This window comes from Mizuhopecten yessoensis, unplaced genomic scaffold (assembly GCF_002113885.1).
Source record: "Mizuhopecten yessoensis strain PY_sf001 unplaced genomic scaffold, ASM211388v2 scaffold5519, whole genome shotgun sequence".
NCBI classification, from domain to species: Eukaryota; Metazoa; Mollusca; class Bivalvia; order Pectinida; family Pectinidae; genus Mizuhopecten; species Mizuhopecten yessoensis.
Window position 1 is genome coordinate 250,306 of NW_018406089.1, and position 17,649 is coordinate 267,954.

The 17,649-nt window shown below is 37.4% G+C and overlaps 1 protein-coding gene across 2 annotated transcripts; it reads right to left on the reverse strand.

Moving 5' to 3' along the window:
• Positions 1 to 346: 346 nt before the first annotated feature.
• Positions 347 to 17,646, reverse strand: LOC110450797 (metallophosphoesterase 1-like). Of its 2 annotated transcripts, none has more exons than XM_021498506.1 (9): positions 17,586 to 17,646; positions 15,048 to 15,439; positions 12,118 to 12,188; positions 11,626 to 11,767; positions 10,541 to 10,727; positions 4,403 to 4,483; positions 3,828 to 3,950; positions 3,300 to 3,440; positions 347 to 2,618 (listed from the first exon to the last, which is right to left on the reverse strand). In XM_021498506.1, the coding sequence occupies exons 2-9, from the start codon at positions 15,356 to 15,358 to the stop codon at positions 2,448 to 2,450; spliced, it is 1,227 nt and encodes a 408-aa protein (XP_021354181.1). In that variant the 5' UTR covers positions 15,359 to 15,439; positions 17,586 to 17,646; the 3' UTR covers positions 347 to 2,447. The 2 variants fall into 2 exon arrangements, with proteins under 2 accessions (XP_021354181.1, XP_021354180.1); XM_021498505.1 differs by having other exon boundaries at positions 15,048 to 15,442.
• Between the last annotated feature and the right edge of the window lie 3 nt (positions 17,647 to 17,649).

The window sequence follows — 17,649 nt, forward strand, 5'->3', positions numbered from 1 at the left end:
CGCTTTTTGGCCCCGCCCCTACTCCCCCTGGGGGGTCAGCCCCATCATTTGTACAATTTTGAATCTCCACCACCTAGAGATGCTTCCAGTCAAATATGGTTGATATACCATTCTTAGTTCCAGAGAAGTCACTTAAAGCAGTATACCAAAATCCCCTTTTTGGCCCCGCCCCTACTCCCCCTGGGGGGTCAGCCCCATCATTTGTACAATTTTGAATCTCCACCACCTAGAGATGCTTCCAGTCAAATTTAGTTTAATTCCAACCAGTGGTTAAGGAGAAGAAGTCGTTTAAAGAAATTGTTGACGTACAGACGGATGACCGACGGACGACGGACGCCACGGTATGGCATAAGCTCACCTTGGTCCTTCAGACCAGGTGAGATAATTAGAGGGGCTCTTACAAACAAAATGAAAACAAAGTGGAAATCAGGAAGGGCTAATTCCAGTTTTAAGGGTCCAAAGCCCCCAGGGTCCCTCCTCCAGTATTATGAGTAAAGCACCATCCTGGATTTTTTTCTCTGTTTTTCTTTACTTTTTGTAAAGATAATGTGAAGCCCGCTTTTGTTTCATAGTATTTATAATAGAATTAAGAAAATGGAATGTGCTTTCTTGGAAACATTTGAAAATAAATTCATGAAATTGAAGAAAAATGTCTAAATCTCCTTTTGAATGCATCCCAAATATAATTATGCAAGGCAAAAGACAAAAATTGAGCATAAGTAACTTTATGTAACAACATACATGCTGAATAGTGTAATAGCTTAAGAATAAGAGGGAGTGCCTAATTGGCAATCTAACTATTCCATCTATGCAGAATAACCCAGGGATGAATTCTATAGTTAAGCAACGTTGAGCGTTGTCAGTGGCTGGGTGCATGCCAACACACTACATTTGGTGGCAGCGGTGGGAATACTTAACACCGGTGGAATAAAATGTGTTTAGACCGATTTCCTGGTAGCCAACACAGTAAAGAAGCACCAATAATGTCATTTCATTTGTATACAACACAATAGACTGACTAAAGGTGCTCTTTATAATATTTTCTTTCAAATACAACATTATATAAATTGCATTCGACCAATGCAGCATATGATGATACATGATACTTGTACATTAATGTGCAGCCCACAAAAATAACACCATTAAATATAATTACAAATATAACAAATTTTCTTACAATTGGACATTACTTCACCGAATCATTCTCAAGTATAAAAGATTGTTTAAATAGATCCTCTTGACATGTCCATTAAAATGGTGTCCTACTTATTAAATTTGACACAGTACGGTATGGCAATCAACATGGATTAAGTTTAATCGGATCATAAATGTAAAAATGGATACATGCATATATACAGAACTAGATGTTGTATTGTGTGGCATTTACAGATGCATGTCCCATAGGACAAGGTCACAACATGAGGTCAAAGGTCAACCATTCTAATGCTGGTCTAGATTTTAACTTTTGAGTATATTTCCATCAAAATGGATGGATGTGTAAATTCTGACTAGAAACGAGTGTAAAGTGCTGTTTAAAGGTCTGTGTCCCTATGTCAAGGTTATTGTAAGGGGTCAAAGGTTAAATAAGCGTTGTATCTGTCCAGACTGATGAATATTTACTCATTAACTTGTATTAGAGTGTTTATCAGAACAGTGTATTTGACAAACAGAGTATAGAGCATTCCTGTATACATGTTGATGATGTAAGGTGTGTGTAAATTCTAAAAATTACTAACACAAGTAAACTACACCAAATGTAAATTACCATTACTGGTAAATAAACCTTAACAGGTAAAATTACCAATGCAGGTAATCACCATCACATGTAAATTCTCATTACAGGTAAATTACCTGCACAGGTAAAATTACCAATACAGGTAAATTACCAACACAGGTAAAATTACTTTACAGGTCAATTACCATTACAGAGGTAAATTACAAACACAGGTAAATTACCATCACATGTATATGTCTTTGGTAACAGTTCACAATTTCTGCTTCTGAATGATAATGAGGCATGTTTTATGCAAAACACAAGGATCTGGCAATATGCTGCAAAACTGACATTTCTGAACACTGACTTTATCATGACTTAGTACCCTACTGTTGTGGTCAGTGTTATTTACTGGCTCACATGAGTAATTATCATAAAACATATTTATCTCCTTACGTGTTTGTATGACTATTTGTGTTAATTGCTTTTGATCACAGTAAAGTTTTTAAGTATCCAGATATTTTGACTTTCAATTTCTATTATGACTAACTGGCCATTTGTTTTGGTCAGTGTGATTAAAATATTGACCAGTGATTGGTTTGTTTTATATTCTCCTTCAATCAGCATGACTTACTGGGGATTCCGAATGGATCACTGTGTCACTGTATATTGAAAATATTAGCCCTTCATTTTCTATTGGTCAGCATGGCTTATGTACTGACCACCGTGTTGGTCAGTGTGATTTATTGACCCATCCTGAATCTGTCACTGGGCTAGTAGGTCTGTGAGGAAAAAGCAGAAGCAGCAAAGCTATGAGTCCCCCGGTTATATAAATAGTAATCACAGTTGTTTCTCTGGGAAGGTAGCACTGCTCCACAGCAAACTCATCTGGGGACAGCACCACCTGCAAGTGTACAACGTATATGGATAAACAAACTGTTTTCATAAGAATAAGATACTCGGCCTAACTTATTTCTAAAGCATCCAGTGAGTCAGTGATTTACACTCCAGTATATATATCTGGGTGGCCTTTCACCAAGGCAGACAGGGTTTGTTTCCCTGATTGGATGTGACAAGGTATGGGGTCACCTACCCGACCACGGGGGGTTTTCTCCAGGTAATCTGGTTTCCTCCCACACTTAGATCCCCCGCGCTTACATCCAAGCCAATAGGAGTGGTTAATATAAGTTGAAATAAGTTGTTTCATAATTGGAGTAAAAATAAATAAATTTATATTTATATATATTTAAGTATTTCTCATAAATTTAGAAAAATCGTTTGATACGTAAGTGTTATATTAGCTGTTTTAGGTAGCAATACAGTACAAGGAACATCCGAACATCAGAATTAATGCTGATCACCAATGTTAGGATTATAATATCACATTTACACTAACTCTATGACCAACTGTCAGAGTAATTGTCTTATATATGTAAACAGGATCTGTGATGTTCACAAATTGGGAACTGTAATAAAAAATAGAAAAAAGAAATAAGACCTGCAAGCATTTGAGCCTTGAAAGAAGTCATCATAGAAACTGGAATAGCACAATATGCAGTGGATTAAGGTTTCTTTGGTAACTAACCTGTAAAAATGTAGGATTGTTTTTGTTGCGCCAACTAAAGGAGGCAACTGTCCACTCTGGAACAGCGTTGTCATGGAGATGATAGCATCCATGGTGTGTGTGAGCACTTAAGATAAGGCGAGGTCTGATCCAATCAAAAACCTTTGTTAAACAGAAAGATTATTATTATTATAAACATTCATTGTAGTAATCTGATATTCACCAAGTTTGATAATTAAATTCTGGCAGTTGAAAAAACCCATAATAGAGGTTTATATTTTTTTCAATGCCTTTGCTAGGGTTCAAATTTGGGACCTCTGGTATGCTCAACTCATTAAAATCAGAAAAACTTAAGTGACATTTGTTTTAAAATGTGACAATTGTATTTTGAAGTAAAAGAAAAGATGATTTAAGTAATGTGTGGCTAGAAAAATATCTGTGATATTAATATACAGTATTATGACAACTGCTTAATTCAAACCAAATATACATACTGTAAATATAACAGTGCATCAGGCTTTATAACACTGAGGACAGTATATCAAATACCTGATGGCTAGATTCTTCAGACAGGCAGTCCCATTTCTCCTTGAAAGGAATATCCTTTTCATCAGGGGGTGCAGAATCTGGTAAACTACAGTTTGCATCTGAAGGCCGGTACATAGGAAAATGCTAAAAAAGAAACAAAATTAAAAATAAACACTTCTCTATTATTATAGATTTTAGCAGAAATTCCTAAGAAATTCAATGTTTACAAATCATTTCATTTTCAAAGTATAATTTTTAACTATTTAAGGTAATATGCTACCTTGAACATTTTAACTGATTTGTTAAAGGTTTTTCTCTCTTAAAACTACTTAATTGACATTAGTTACACATACTTATAACTAACAAATACTTAGACACTGTAAAGAATGCTATCTGTCACATTCCTATTTACTTTTCATATGAGTCATTAGTTTTGAAATTTATAATAATTTACAATTTTTATCTCGTGTGGAGCGGCTTGGCCGAGAACATGCATGTCAAAGTAAATAAACAGGTTAACATACATGAGGACAGGGACAGTCCTGTGTCCAATTCACACTTGTAATAACTAATATCACAAATGTTTTTTTACTTACCTGTAGTAATATTGGTGGAGAGTACGATAGTTTATCCATGGCATCACATATGGGTGGTGAGCTTTTTTGGGAAGTTTGTCCCTAGGAAAGAGAAGAAGCTATCAATATCAGTATCTACCTGTGGTATATGTTTTGGGAAGTTTGTCCCTAGGAGAGAGAAGAAGCTATCAATATCAGTATCTATCTGTGGTATATGTTTTGGGAAGTTTGTCCCTAGGAGAGAGAAAAAGCTATCAATATCAGTATCTACATGTGGTATATGTTTTGGGAAGTTTGTCCCTAGGAGAGAGAAGCTATCAATATCAGTATCTACCTGTGGTACATGTTTTGGGAAGTTTGTCCCTAGGAGAGAGAAAAAGCTATCAACATCAGTATCTACATGTGGTATATGTTTTGGGAAGTTTGTCCCTAGAAGAGAGATGAAGCTATCAATATCAGTATGTACCTGTGGTATGTGTTTTGGGAAGTTTGTCCCTAGGAGAGAGAAAAAGCTATCAACATCAGTATCTACATGTGGTATATGTTTTGGGAAGTTTGTCCCTAGAAGAGAGATGAAGCTATCAATATCAGTATGTACCTGTGGTATGTGTTTTGGGAAGTTTGTCCCTAGGAGAGAGAAGCTATCAATATCAGTATCTACCTGTGGTGTATGTTTTGGGAAGTTTGTCCCTAGGAGAGAGAAAAAGCTATCAACATCAGTATCTACATGTGGTATATGTTTTGGGAAGTTTGTCCCTAGAAGAGAGATGAAGCTATCAATATCAGTATGTACCTGTGGTATGTGTTTTGGGAAGTTTGTCCCTAGGAGAGAGAAGCTATCAATATCAGTATCTACCTGTGGTACATGTTTTGGGAAGTTTGTCCCTAGGAAAGAGAAGAAGCTATCAATATCAGTATCTACCTGTGGTATGTTTAGGGAAGTTTGTCTCTAGGAGAGAGATGAAGCTATCAATATCAGTATGTACCTGTGGTATATGTTTTGGGAAGTTTGTCTCTAGTAGAGAGAAGAACCTATCAATATCAGTATCTACCTGTGGTATATTTTTTGGGAAGTTTGTCTCTAGTAGAGAGAAGAACCTATCAATATCAGTATCTACCTGTGGTATATTTTTTGGGAAGTTTGTCTCTAGTAGAGAGAAGAACCTATCAATATCAGTATCTACCTGTGGTATATTTTTTGGGAAGTTTGTCTCTAGTAGAGAGAAGAAGCTATCAATATCAGTATCTACCTGTGGTGTATGTTTTGGGAAGTTTGTCCCTAGGAGAGAGAAAAAGCTATCAATATCAGTATCTACATGTGGAATATGTTTTGGGAAGTTTGTCCCTAGGAGAGAGAAAAAGCTATCAACATCAGTATCTACATGTGGTATATGTTTTGGGAAGTTTGTCCCTAGAAGAGAGATGAAGCTATCAATATCAGTATGTACCTGTGGTATGTGTTTTGGGAAGTTTGTCCCTAGGAGAGAGATGAAGCTATCAATATCAGTATGTACCTGTGGTATGTGTTTTGGGAAGTTTGTCCCTAGGAGAGAGAAGCTATCAATATCAGTATCTACATGTGGTATATGTTTTGGGAAGTTTGTCCCTAGAAGAGAGATGAAGCTATCAATATCAGTATGTACCTGTGGTATGTGTTTTGGGAAGTTTGTCCCTAGGAGAGAGAAAAAGCTATCAACATCAGTATCTACATGTGGTATATGTTTTGGGAAGTTTGTCCCTAGAAGAGAGATGAAGCTATCAATATCAGTATGTACCTGTGGTATGTGTTTTGGGAAGTTTGTCCCTAGGAGAGAGAAAAAGCTATCAACATCAGTATCTACATGTGGTATATGTTTTGGGAAGTTTGTCCCTAGAAGAGAGATGAAGCTATCAATATCAGTATGTACCTGTGGTATATGTTTTGGGAAGTTTGTCTCTAGTAGAGAGAAGAACCTATCAATATCAGTATCTACCTGTGGTATATTTTGTGGAAAGTTTGTCTCTAGTAGAGAGAAGAAGCTATCAATATCAGTATCTACCTGTGGTACATGTTTTGGGAAGTTTGTCCCTAGGAGAGAGAAGCTATCAATATCAGTATCTACCTGTGGTATATTTTGTGGAAAGTTTGTCTCTAGTAGAGAGAAGAAGCTATCAATATCAGTATCTGCCTGTGGTATATGTTTTGGGAAGTTTGTCCCTAGAAGAGAGATGAAGCTATCAATATCAGTATGTACCTGTGGTATGTGTTTTGGGAAGTTTGTCCCTAGGAGAGAGATGAAGCTATCAATATCAGTATCTACCTGTGGTATATTTTTTGGGAAGTTTGTCTCTAGGAGAGAGAAGAAGCTATCAATGTCAGTATCTACCTGTGGTATATGTTTTGGGAAGTTTGTCTCTAGTAGAGAGAAGAAGCTATCAATATCAGTATCTACCTGTGGTATATGTTTTGGGAAGTTTGTCCCTAGGAGAGAGAAGAAGCTATCAATATCAGTATCTACCTGTGGTATATGTTTTGGGAAGTTTGTCCCTAGGAGAGAGAAGAAGCTATCAATATCAGTATCTACCTGTGGTATATGTTTTGGGAAGTTTGTCCCTAGGAGAGAGAAGAAGCTATCAATATCAGTATCTACCTGTGGTATATGTTTTGGGAAGTTTGTCCCTAGGAGAGAGAAGAAGCTATCAATATCAGTATCTACCTGTGGTATATGTTTTGGGAAGTTTGTCCCTAGGAGAGAGAAGAAGCTATCAATATCAGTATCTACCTGTGGTATATGTTTTGGGAAGTTTGTCCCTAGGAGAGAGAAGAAGCTATCAATATCAGTATCTACCTGTGGTATATGTTTTGGGAAGTTTGTCCCTAGGAGAGAGAAGAAGCTATCAATATCAGTATCTACCTGTGGTATATGTTTTGGGAAGTTTGTCCCTAGGAGAGAGAAGAAGCTATCAATATCAGTATCTACCTGTGGTATATGTTTTGGGAAGTTTGTCCCTAGGAGAGAGAAGAAGCTATCAATATCAGTATCTACCTGTGGTATATGTTTTGGGAAGTTTGTCCCTAGGAGAGAGAAGAAGCTATCAATATCAGTATCTACCTGTGGTATATGTTTTGGGAAGTTTGTCCCTAGGAGAGAGAAGCTATCAATATCAGTATCTACCTGTGGTATATGTTTCGGGAAGTTTGTCCCTAGGAGAGAGAAGAAGCAATCAATATCAGTATCTACATGTGGTACATGTTTTGGGAAGTTTGTCCCTAGGAGAGAGAAGAAGCTATCAATATCAGTATCTACCTGTGGTATATGTTTTGGGAAGTTTGTCCCTAGGAGAGAGAAGAAGCTATTAATATCAGTTTTTATATGTGGTACATGTTTTGGGAAGTTCGTCCCTAGGAGAGAGAAGAAGCTATCAATATCAGTATCTACCTGTGGTGTATGTTTTGGGAAGTTTATCCCTAGGAGAGAGACGTCTACAACTCACTGATATTTATTTCACAAGTGTTACAACATCACCAGTGTCAAAGTTATGGCCGGGGAATCAAGTCACTAGGGGTGGGGCCAGAACCCAGAGTCAATTCTAATATCATGACTCTGTTTATCTCTTTATGCCCATCAATTATATATATGGTTATAGGGTGGGGATTTTCACAGTTTCAAAGTTATGACCTAGGGACCAAGTCTTCAAGGGGAGGGGGCCCAGACCGGGGAGCCATCCTGTAGTAATGTGTATTAATTGTCTCTTTATGCTCAAGCATTGTATATAAGATTGCCAGGTGGGGATCTCGATAATGTCAAAGCTAGAAATTCCTTTTGAAATAACCCACTCCTGCCACTCAGACTGAGGGGTCAACCCGTCACTGGTTAAAATTACATGAAGGAATCCCCACCAAACTAAGAATGCTCCCAACAAAATATATGTTGATACCCATCATTTCGTTCTAGAGAAGAAATTGATTAAAACAATATTGCCAAATTACCCTTTTTTGGCCCCACTCCTCAGCCCCACAGGGGACAGCCCTTCAATTTGTACAATTCTGAATCCACACTATCTGAGATTGCTTCCAACCAAATTCCAGAGAAGAAGTTGCTGTAAAGCAATATGGCCAATTGTTCAAATAAAGGGACTGGGCTTAGGGCTGGCAGGGAGAGAAAGGGTAATTTATATGTGGGTATTATTTATTCACCTCTAACCAATCAAGCAGTGGGTTATATGTGGGTAGTATTTATTCACCTCTAACCAATCAAGCAGTGGGTTATATGCGGGTATTATTTATTCACCGCTTACCAATAAAGCAGTGGGTTATATGTGGGTAGTATTTATTCACCTCTAAACAATTAAGCAGTGGGTTATATGCGGGTATTATTTATTCACCGCTTACCAATAAAGCAGTGGGTTATATGTGGGTATTATTTATTCACCGCTTACCAATTAAGCAGTGGGTCATATGTGGGTATTATTTATTCACCTCTAAACAATTAAGCAGTGACTTATATGTGGGTATTATTTATTCACCACTTACCAATAAAGCAGTGGGTTATATGTGGGTAGTATTTATTCACCTCTAACCAATTAAGCAGTGGGTTATATGTGGGTAGTATTTATTCATCTTTACACAATTGAGCAGTGGGTTATATGTAGGTTTTATTTATTCACCTCTACACAATTAAGCAGTGGGTTATAGGTGGATTTTATTTATTCACCTCTAAACAATTAAGCAGTGGGTTATATGTGGGTAGTATTCATTCACCACTTACCAATAAAGCAGTGGGTCATATGTGAATTTTATTTATTCACCTCTAAACAATTAAGCAGTGGGTTATATGTGGGTAGTATTTAATCACCACTTACCAATAAAGCAGTGGGTTATATGTGGGTAGTATTTGTTCACCTCTAACCAATTAAGCAGTGGGTTATATGCGGGTACTATTTATTCATCTTTACACAATTAAGCAGTGGGTTATATGCGGTTATTATTTATTCAACTCTAACTAATCAAGCAGTGGGTTTTAGGTGGGTATTATTTATTCACCGCTTAACAATTAAGCAGTGGGTTATATGTGGGTAGTATTTATTCACCTCTAACCAATGAAGCAGTGGGTTATATGTGGGTATCACTTATTCACCTCTACACAATTAAGCAGTGGGTTATATGTGGGTATCACTTATTCACCTCTACACAATTAAGCAGTGGGTTATATGTGGGTATTACTTCTTCACCTGTAACTAATTAAGCAGTGGGTTATATGTTGGTATTACCTTTTTTTTTTATATATATTTGTTTTATTTTCAAAAGAATTTTTTCAATACAGTGACAATAATAATGGATCAGTAATTCATTCAGATCATATAATAACCTATTTGTCACCAATCATCTTTCATATCACCATTCATACCATACAGATCATGCCAAAAGAAATTTGTATCACTAAAGACTGCATATGGATAGGTATTATTTCATTTAATATCACACTGTATTGCTATAAGGAAAAAGGAAGGATAAAAGGAAAGAAAGAGAAGCTGGTAAGAAACAAAAAAGAGAAAGAAGAAAAGATAAAGACAGATATCAGAACAAGCATGTCATGGAAGGAAGTCAAACCAGAGCTAGATACTAATTAAAGTTAAGTACAGTATGTAACAGAATTGTTACTGAATAATTAAGATATCAGCCTAAATCATGTCAGGTTTTAGGCAAAATCCACTAATTTCATCCATTTCTTCCATTCATTTAAAACAAAAGGAGACAAGGATCACTTTTACTATATGAAATACATTTTTGAACCACATGGTTTTCTTTTATTACATTAGCTAGAGCCATAACAGAGAGAGTACCATGTATAGTTCTGGTTCTGTAGATATAAGATTTGATTAGAAGAAGAACTTCATTATCAATGCGATTGTAAATGCCTGTGTTATTTACCAAACCAAATAACAATGTTTCTTTATTAATATGTAATGTAATTGTTAGTGCATTTAACAACCTTTCAAAACTTGCCAGAAAATCCTGAACCTCACCACATTCCCATAACATATGCACTATTGTCTCCCTTCCTCTATTACAGAAATTACAATTAGGATTGTTTGATAAGCCTATTGTGGGTATTACCTTTTCACCTCTAACCAATTAAGCAGTGGGTTATATGCGGGTTATATGTGCGTGTTATTCACCTCTGCACACTTGAGCTGCCATGAGATTTCTTCCAATGAGGTGACTGCCTTGGCACACAACTTACATCCATCCCCCTCCATCGCCATGCTATTCATCAACACAAACAGGTTTCCATTGAACTCAAACAGCTGGACGAGAGGCGAGGAAAACGCTTTCTCAAAACGTCTATGTTTATGTTCATCCATCCTGTAAAAAGAAAAAAGTTGCACCAATACCATCCTTACCTTAATTTAATTATGTCTGACAGACCAATGTTGTACTAAAATAAATGTTCCCCTCTGTCATCATTCTAATGAAAACTTAAATTATTTCTTAACCCTATATTTGCAGACAAAGAGGTGTAGTATTAATGTGTATATGATGTGGTTCAAATGTTGTCAGGATTGTATTTTGCACTGCTGAAAATCAGTTACTTCTGCAGAGGAGAAATTAGGAGTTCTATGTCCCAAGATGAAACTGGTTTTGAGACAGTGCACCTTTAACCTACTAGAAACTCTGTGAAAATTCATAATTCTCAACAGGGACTCAATAAAACATTCTGTTTTGTTAAACTGCAAAAATCTCAACAATGAAATGACTATCATTGTCAAAATGCAGGTCAAAATCAGTAGTACTGCATTTAAACAATTAAACTATTTGCCTTTTAATAATTACTAGTACATTGCATTAACATGTCTTAAAAGTATTAACCATAAAGAAAACAGTGATACAAATTATACTAGTTAAAATCTTGCGTATGATACTGGTATTTATCTGACTTTGACAGACTTTGGCATGATGATAATTTGTATGCTGGCATTTTAAAAACTGTTTATTTTGGGAAAAAATCTGTGACAATGCCGATTCTACACTAAATATGTCTGTAACGGAACCCGAGACTAAACAATTTCCGTAGTAGATCAGAAACAGTCTGAGATTAAGTATCACATGCGTACGTAACCTCCTCCACATGAAAGCCATTCTGGTCTCAGTGGAGTATAACATATAGATAGACAGATAGAACAATGTCTGTAGCAGAATAGGAGAGACTTAAAGACAACTCCTGAGAACAAAACATGCCAGTGCCTTTCGTTGTTGTACTTACATATAGTGAAATCCAATGTCATGATTGCCTACCAGAACTTTGGTAGCTGTACCTTTTGGTGTTGCAAACATTTTTTGGAATCTGGCAACATCCTTTTTGAACTCTGCATCATTGGCCCACTTGCCCTCATCTAGCAAATCACCTGTGTGTGGAATGCTTGTGTTGTTTAGTTTTAAGATATTAGCTCAGAATGGTAGCACAAGAGTTCCGTACATATATAAAATTTTAAGAAGATTTCTTTTACAATTGTACCTTACACAACTAGTGATTTACTGTGGTTAATTTATATTTTAAGTGTATTTTTAGAAAGGAATAATAAAATATCTCTTTGACTCAATTACAAATAAACTAGAAAAATGTATCTATAATTTCATCTCAGCATATAAACCATTTCTTTTCATGTTTGTGCTTCAGACTTACATACACAATAACTTTAAATTACAAAAGGATGAAAATCAGGAAGTTCAATCCAACATGATTTGACTGTTTTACCTAGAATAAAAACCACATCAGGGCTATGGATCAGCATACTAGTCTGAAAGGACCTTTCCATCTGCCATTCTCTGGAAATATAAACATTATTCACTTTGATTGGAGTTTTAAATCTTTGTAACATCAAGGTTATATAACATCAGTATTCAGAGATGGTGGGGCCACCTAACAGCTTAGATCATATGACAACAGTATTGAGTGATGGTGGGGGCCACCTAATAGCTTAGATCATATGACAACAGTATTCAGAGATGGTGGGGCCACCTAACAGCTTAGGTAATATGACAACAGTATTGAGAGATGGTGCGGGCCACCTAACAGCTTAGATCTTATGACAACAGTATTCAGTGATGGTGGGGGCCACCTAAGAGCTTAGATCATATGACAACCGTATTCAGAGATGGTGGGGCCACCTAACAGCTTAGGTAATATGACAACAGTATTGAGCGATGGAGGGGGTCACCTAACAGCTTAAATCATATGACAACAGTATTGAATGATGGTAGGGGCCACCTAACAGCTTAGGTAATATGACAACAGTATTGAGAGATGGTGCGGGCCACCTAACAGCTTAGATTATATGACAACAGTATTCAGAGATGGTGGGGCCACCTAACAGCTTAGATTATATGACAACAGTATTCAGAGATGGTGGGGGCCACCTAACAACTTAGGTCATATGACAACAGTATTCAATGATGGTAGGGGCCACCTAACAGCTTAGGTCATATGACAACAGTATTGAGTGATGGTGGGGGCCACCTAACAGCTTAGATCATATGACAACAGTATTGAGTGATGGTGGGGGCCACCTAACAGCTTAGATCATATGACAACAGTATTGAGTGATGGTGGGGGCCACCTAACAGCTTAGATCATATGACAACAGTATTGAGTGATGGTGGGGGCCACCTAACAGCTTAGATCATATGACAACAGTATTGAGTGATGGTGGGGGCCACCTAACAGCTTAGATCATATGACAACAGTATTGAGTGATGGTGGGGGCCACCTAACAGCTTAGATCATATGACAACAGTATTGAGTGATGGTGGGGGCCACCTAACAGCTTAGATCATATGACAACAGTATTGAGTGATGGTGGGGGCCACCTAACAGCTTAGATCATATGACAACAGTATTGAGTGATGGTGGGGGCCACCTAACAGCTTAGATCATATGACAACAGTATTGAGTGATGGTGGGGGCCACCTAACAGCTTAGATCATATGACAACAGTATTGAGTGATGGTGGGGGCCACCTAACAGCTTAGATCATATGACAACAGTATTGAGTGATGGTGGGGGCCACCTAACAGCTTAGATCATATGACAACAGTATTGAGTGATGGTGGGGGCCACCTAACAGCTTAGATCATATGACAACAGTATTGAGTGATGGTGGGGGCCACCTAACAGCTTAGATCATATGACAACAGTATTGAGTGATGGTGGGGGCCACCTAACAGCTTAGATCATATGACAACAGTATTGAGTGATGGTGGGGGCCACCTAACAGCTTAGATCATATGACAACAGTATTGAGTGATGGTGGGGGCCACCTAACAGCTTAGATCATATGACAACAGTATTGAGTGATGGTGGGGGCCACCTAACAGCTTAGATCATATGACAACAGTATTGAGTGATGGTGGGGGCCACCTAACAGCTTAGATCATATGACAACAGTATTGAGTGATGGTGGGGGCCACCTAACAGCTTAGATCATATGACAACAGTATTGAGTGATGGTGGGGGCCACCTAACAGCTTAGATCATATGACAACAGTATTGAGTGATGGTGGGGGCCACCTAACAGCTTAGATCATATGACAACAGTATTGAGTGATGGTGGGGGCCACCTAACAGCTTAGATCATATGACAACAGTATTGAGTGATGGTGGGGGCCACCTAACAGCTTAGATCATATGACAACAGTATTGAGTGATGGTGGGGGCCACCTAACAGCTTAGATCATATGACAACAGTATTGAGTGATGGTGGGGGCCACCTAACAGCTTAGATCATATGACAACAGTATTGAGTGATGGTGGGGGCCACCTAACAGCTTAGATCATATGACAACAGTATTGAGTGATGGTGGGGGCCACCTAACAGCTTAGATCATATGACAACAGTATTGAGTGATGGTGGGGGCCACCTAACAGCTTAGATCATATGACAACAGTATTGAGTGATGGTGGGGGCCACCTAACAGCTTAGATCATATGACAACAGTATTGAGTGATGGTGGGGGCCACCTAACAGCTTAGATCATATGACAACAGTATTGAGTGATGGTGGGGGCCACCTAACAGCTTAGATCATATGACAACAGTATTGAGTGATGGTGGGGGCCACCTAACAGCTTAGATCATATGACAACAGTATTGAGTGATGGTGGGGGCCACCTAACAGCTTAGATCATATGACAACAGTATTGAGTGATGGTGGGGGCCACCTAACAGCTTAGATCATATGACAACAGTATTGAGAGATGGTTGGGGCCACCTAACAGCTTAGATCATATGACAACAGTATTGAGTGATGGTGGGGGCCACCTAACAGCTTAGATCATATGACAACAGTATTCAGGACGACTTTAAGGTTGCACCACAATGAAACATCACAACTAAGTTGGACGAGGTATTAAACATCTCAATAGGTCACAATATACTGACAATTGATTAACCATTGTTAACAAACAAAAGGGGGACACAGTAAATAAGTGAGGAAATGAAGTACAATGTAAATTCTTCCCCATTTGAAGCAATATTACATTTTGACTAAATTAGATATAACATATCAAATATTATGCATGATTAATAATTTCTATTAAAGAACAAATTTTATATATCATCTAGATGACACGATAGCATAGCTGTTTATTTAACTGACAATGTTCGGCCTTCCATTAAAGTTAACATACCTTCGCAATTTATCAAACCAGTGTCCCGTCTTAGATCCCAGTATGTGAGTGTCTGCTATTATCATGGCTTTTACTGGCTTGTTGACATCACCATTTCCATATATAAACCCTTCACTTTGGGGTAATTTTGGCCATTTACACATCAGTAGAACGAAGAAATAATGGAGGAATTCACAATAGAGAAATAGTACAAGCACCATAAAGAAAAACCTCACCAATCTCCTAGATCTGATATAGAAGAACACACGCCCGGGTATCTGACATATTATCCATACCATTGTACCGAGTTTTGTTTTATTCCTCACCACCATTGGCACTGTGTGTTACTCCCCTGACATAGGAATGTGTTGGATCCAAGTGCTGCCATTCATCACTGCACCCAGTTCAAATTGCTGCTAAAATAAAATCGTAAGAAGAGATCATATAATGACAAGTTTATATACAAGCTACATGTAAGAAGGAATGAGATGAGACTTGACTGAGGTATTTATACCAGAACATTGTACTTCTATCAGATAATGACCTACTTCGACAGGTTGAAGGCTATAGGATGTGTGTGTTGTATCACGGAAAGAAAGAGAACAGAATTTGATACTTTAAGGGAGGGATTTGTGTCTTCAAGGAGGATAGAGTATATGCTTAAATAAATTTGCAAGGGAGTTTATTCCAATCATTAATTGTCTGGGAAAAAAAGGAATCTTTCCTCATCGATATTCGCCAGGGAATAGTTTGAGAGGAAGGTTGGTGCCTCAATGTCTTGTTTAGAGGTCATAGGTTCAGGCAGAGCATTTTTCCTTTCCTGTTACTGTGGTGCCTGTGGCCAACCTTGTTTCAAGAACTGTGTGAATGGATGTCTGACAAGGGAATAACCAAACCTGGGTTGTAAATATTGCGGAATTGCACTAGAATTATCGCTGGCAATCAGGAAGCTCAATTAGTTAGAGGTCTGTCTATGGTTCGGAAGGGCTGTTACAAGTTCTGGTTTGGCCTTTTGTGTTTTCCTTTTCTGTTACTCTAAGGTGAGGTACCTAAAATGGAACACTTAAAAAAAAAAAAAAATCCTTTCAAGTTTCTAAAACACCAATTTGTTTTTACTGTGTTTAAACACCAATTTTGTTTTCTTTTAGCCTTCATTTTATGTGTTTCTTGGGTATCAACAGCGGTGTGTCTATTTATACAGCTAATTAAGTTGAGTCAGGTTCACTTGGAAGTTTTAACTAGTTGAATACCCAAAATGGAACACCATGTCATATAAGTCAGTTTATGAAAATAACTGACAGCATTTAAAATATTTTTCTTTATTTGATAAAAAGTTTTGACAATTTCTGACAAATTTCAGTCATTTATTCATTAAAATGATTGTTTGATCAATATTTTCCCATGTTGTCGCTCTGTACTGTTTCCCGGGATTTTTTTTCATTTTATGTTTTTACTATTTCAATTGAGTTCTTGGAAAGCTTACGACATCATGCTCGAAATATATATCGGGGATGAAGGGCCTAGAATATCCAGAAAGATTAAGGAAACTGAATCTACCAACATTAGCATATAGGAGACTTTGAGGGGACATGATCGAAATGTACAAGATGTAAACAGAGTTTACGATAGAGAGGCATGTACTTTTCGTAAAGCTTTGGAGTGGGGAATCAATCAGAAATAGTAGAAGAGGAAACTCAAAAAAAAAATTCCCATATCAGTCAGCAATATCTCTGAGGATAAACTATTTCACATTTTGTACAGTCAAAACCTTGAACAATCTTCTGGAGGATGTTGCATCTGCTCCAAGTATCAATACTTTTAAGAAGGGAATAGATACATGTAATTAACAATGAACTTTAACTTTAAATTATACAATTATTTAATTTTTGAGTCCAGTGTAGAGGACCTCTATCGGCTCCTAGCTGTATTGGAAACTATTTAATTTTAACTCAACTTATTTGTTCATGCGGGCCACTATGGAGGATTTCTTTTTAGTGCATTCGAGTTATCTTTCTTGGAACACTGAATCAAAATGCAAACACGGAAACATATGACGGCTACTTCTGGCAGATGAAATTCGTTGAAAAATGTTTGTTCTTATTTTTTTTTTAAATACAGTTTTAATTATGTTGCTTAGTTTCTTGTTTCCATCTTGAGATACACTTGTCTGTGACAGCCATCAATTATTTCAACAGTTTTCTACCGATATGAGTACGAAATTGCGACTGCTTCTTAGGTGCGCGGAACCCATAACACGAGAATACATTTGGTAGTCCGCTAAAACTGACCATAATCGCAGACTTAAAAAATATGATCGGTCGCCTGTTCGTAAGAGGCGACCGATCAGAAATTTTGAGCCTGCGATTATGGTCAGTTTTAGCAGACTAACATTCTGGTACCCTCCTCACATGACGGCGAACTGAAGTAGCTCAGACTGGTGTACCCATGACAATCGTGGAACGCAATATTTCTGCTATAGTTTGCAAACATTTCGAATAGCTTTTTACGAAATGTTTTCAAATACAGAAAAGTCGATGCGTACTATACAATGTAGCTTACTTTGTGTAAAAGGCGATAACAGTTGACTGCGTACGTACATACGGAAAACAGGAAGTCATCTACT

Bases quoted from the DNA above. Each gene is read 5' to 3' on its own strand.
- LOC110450797 (XM_021498506.1), bottom strand. From the start codon at position 15,358: ATGGTGGTGAGGAATAAAACAAAACTCGGTACAATGGTATGGATAATA. The intron at 11,768-12,117 runs GTAAAACAGTCA...TTCCACACACAG, and splicing joins TGATGTGGTTTTTATTCTAG to GTGATTTGCTAGATGAGGGC. The intron at 4,484-10,540 runs GTGAATAACACG...TCTCTTTCCTAG, and splicing joins GGCAGCTCAAGTGTGCAGAG to GGACAAACTTCCCAAAAAAG.